Below are 2,981 nucleotides of genomic sequence, written 5' to 3' on the forward strand. Positions count from 1 at the left end.
TCTTTTGATTTTTAAAAAAATAAAGTGGTCTATTAATTCGCATTGCACCATACGTCCCCGGTGCCATTGCACCAGACGTCCCCGGTGCATTAATTGTCTTTACATGTCATGTCAAAAGGTTGGCCTGACGGTATGTGATTTCGAAACATACAACCACACTGAAGCATTTAAACATTGCACTGTACCTTATGTATGTTACAATGTATCTATTTCTATATTTAAAGCGAACATGCAACGTTGGAAATATTCCAGTTTGCCTAGGATTTTGTGTATGACGTGCGTGGTCATCAAGAAAGTACAAATTGTGAATGGCTTCAGGCTACAATAAAAACGAACGACAGCAGAAGGCTGACACCATCAATCCTATACCCATTTCACTTGGAATCAGCACGCTCAAGCCGAAGTTTCAGCAGTATGCTCTCCCATCCAAAAGATATGAGTCGTTTACGGAGTCGTCTGTTCCGTGGCCTTTAACGTCGCCCGTCAAAGTTGAGGACTTGGTGGCCGCCGAACTCGTATATACAGGTACGGGTACAACATATAGTGAGAACTGTCGGTTAATTCCATTCATAGAACTGTTTTTGTAACTCAACACATAATTATTTTAATAAGTAAGATTATGTGGTGCTATAAATAGAATAACGTGTTAGTGAAAGTACTATCGTCATTTCTTTTGCGTACGAATGTATTGCCACCTCCGGAATATTATCTGCATGTCATTCCATTTGTAAGACCTAATGACATTTCATGAAGCTTTAAACATTACAATCATTATTCAAATGTATTGTAATTCACGGAAATACGCAAATTAAATGTGTATTGTCAGATGTAGGCGACAGTGTCCGTTGCTACCACTGCGGCGGTGGTCTCCGGAACTGGGAGACAGGGGACGACCCGATGGAACAGCACGCCAAGTGGTACCCGACCTGCCAACACGTCCTCATCACCAAGGGAAAAACACTACATTCATAGTGTTGAAGCGGGAGAAAATCCCGACAAAATGCCGAGAAGATCAAAGGGCAGTATTGTCACTTCAGGTTGTAACCGTCGAGTTCCATAAAACACACTATTAATTATTATTCGTGGAAATATTTTTCATGATGATAATTTGTCTAAAAATGATTTGCCAGAACTTCTACCAAGGGGCGGATACCTAGAACACTAGAGATCAATAGACCATCACAGCCTTCCACCATTTTGAGTTACTCAACACACGACATATTTTTGCTGCTTCAAGGTTGTCTCAAAACAAGGTCATTGCTAATGGTATTTTGAATTGACAAGACAATCCAAACATGTTCATGTACTTGTTTTGAAATGAGCAGGTTAAACAAACACCAGCGGAAGATTCTGCATCTCTAAAACAAGCTGCCGCCGAGTTCGGCTATTCCAAGGATAACATTAACATTGCGGCCTGTATATTTCGAAAACGACATGGTAATTTGCACGTTTCAATTGGTTTTATTTATTCTGTTATTCGTATTGTGCAATATGTAAACCCAAAGTTTCAGCTATGTAAGGTTACTTACCCTGCTTGTTTTGGCTTTATTGTTATCGTTTCAAACTGTTCAAAGTTACACTGCATAGAGGTGAGACATTTGTATTTAGAAGTCTTTGAATTGAATACCGAGTAAGATAAAGCTAGGGGCCGTTGACAGTTGTGTATCTGCCATTGCTGACAATTAACAATATCAATCCAACAAACACTGCTGGTCTTGCATGCATTTATAATAATTGCTTTATTGCTTCCTTTTTCAGGAGCCTACTCCCAGTTTAAAGGAGTTGATTTGGTGACCATCTTGATGGAGATGGAAGATGACCCTGACCTTGCTTTTAATGCCGATGTGTCTGATTCATCTTCTTCAAATCCAGTTGATAAATGTTTCGAATATAAAGGTATAATAGTTGCAATAGTGGAGATATTCAGTGTTTATAATGTTTATGTTATTGTTGTGTGCGGTATCTTAATTTACTTTGAGCCTGAAACGATTTTATATACATATCTGTATATGAGCATTTGTCAATGATGATAATATTTGGTGTAACTGTATTTAACGAGTGATTTTTAAACAAAATGATATAATGAAACGTTTGAAATAGCTACTTTATACAACATATGCTTCAGATGACAACAACCTTCAAAGTCTAATAGAAGAAAATCAAAGACTCAAAGACTCCCGGAACTGTAAAATCTGTCTGGACAATCGCGCGGACGTCATCTTCCTCCCCTGTGGTCACATTGTCAGCTGTCCCCAGTGTTCCCCCGCCCTCTACCTGAGTCTACTGATGAGTCAGCAGATGATAGAATTAGTAATGTCGCTAAGGAAGTAGGCTGTGCTATCTCTTTGGCAGATATAGATCGTTCTCATCGACTGGGCAAACCTAAGGCGGGCGCACTACAATCTTCTGCTAACAGGCCCCGTGATGTTGTAGTGAAGTTCGTTTCATATCGCGCTCGCTCCATCTTCATGAGGTCAAAATCCAAGCTCAAGGATACGAACTTCAAAGGTGTTTTCATAAATGAACATCTTACTCCTCTTCGTAGCGACATTTTCTACCTGGCTATGCAACTGGTCAAGAAAAGGGCCATTGACATTGCTTTGACATTTGACGGCACTATCAAAATCAAAATTTCAACAGGGCGAGTTATCGAATCGAGAACCAGGGAGATCTCGACAAGTGCAAACATTCAACAAACAATGCCACGTAAATTTATTTCGACAGTTTACATCATTCCTCATACAAACACTTATGATATTATAGTAAACCCGTGCTTAGCGTGAATCAATGAATGGTTCGCCTTAGTATGTGGCCATCATGTTTTGACGCTTTGCTGACTGTTGACATATATCTACATAAGTTCGTACCTCTTGTATATTGTATCTAATGTAAGATGAAATTAGATAGTTAACATAGCTATTCAAACATTTTGAGCTCTTGTGAATCGGCATAATATTTTACATTGTTAACAATGCCTTTAA

The 2,981-nt window shown here is 39.1% G+C and overlaps 1 protein-coding gene across 1 annotated transcript; it reads left to right on the forward strand.

Moving 5' to 3' along the window:
- The first annotated feature begins 308 nt into the window (after window positions 1-308).
- LOC128237847 (inhibitor of apoptosis protein-like) lies at window positions 309-2,331 on the forward strand. The gene is made up of 5 exons (XM_052953427.1): window positions 309-525; window positions 827-936; window positions 1,326-1,437; window positions 1,759-1,896; window positions 2,126-2,331. The coding sequence occupies exons 1-5, from the start codon at window positions 309-311 to the stop codon at window positions 2,329-2,331; spliced, it is 783 nt and encodes a 260-aa protein (XP_052809387.1).
- Window positions 2,332-2,981: the final 650 nt, after the last annotated feature.

Source organism: Mya arenaria, chromosome 6 (assembly GCF_026914265.1).
Source record: "Mya arenaria isolate MELC-2E11 chromosome 6, ASM2691426v1".
Taxonomy (NCBI): domain Eukaryota; kingdom Metazoa; phylum Mollusca; class Bivalvia; order Myida; family Myidae; genus Mya; species Mya arenaria.

Bases quoted from the DNA above. Each gene is read 5' to 3' on its own strand.
- LOC128237847 (XM_052953427.1), top strand. From the start codon at position 309: ATGGCTTCAGGCTACAATAAAAACGAACGACAGCAGAAGGCTGACACC. The intron at 937-1,325 runs GTCCTCATCACC...TGAAATGAGCAG, and splicing joins GGTACCCGACCTGCCAACAC to GTTAAACAAACACCAGCGGA. The intron at 1,897-2,125 runs GTATAATAGTTG...CATATGCTTCAG, and splicing joins TAAATGTTTCGAATATAAAG to ATGACAACAACCTTCAAAGT.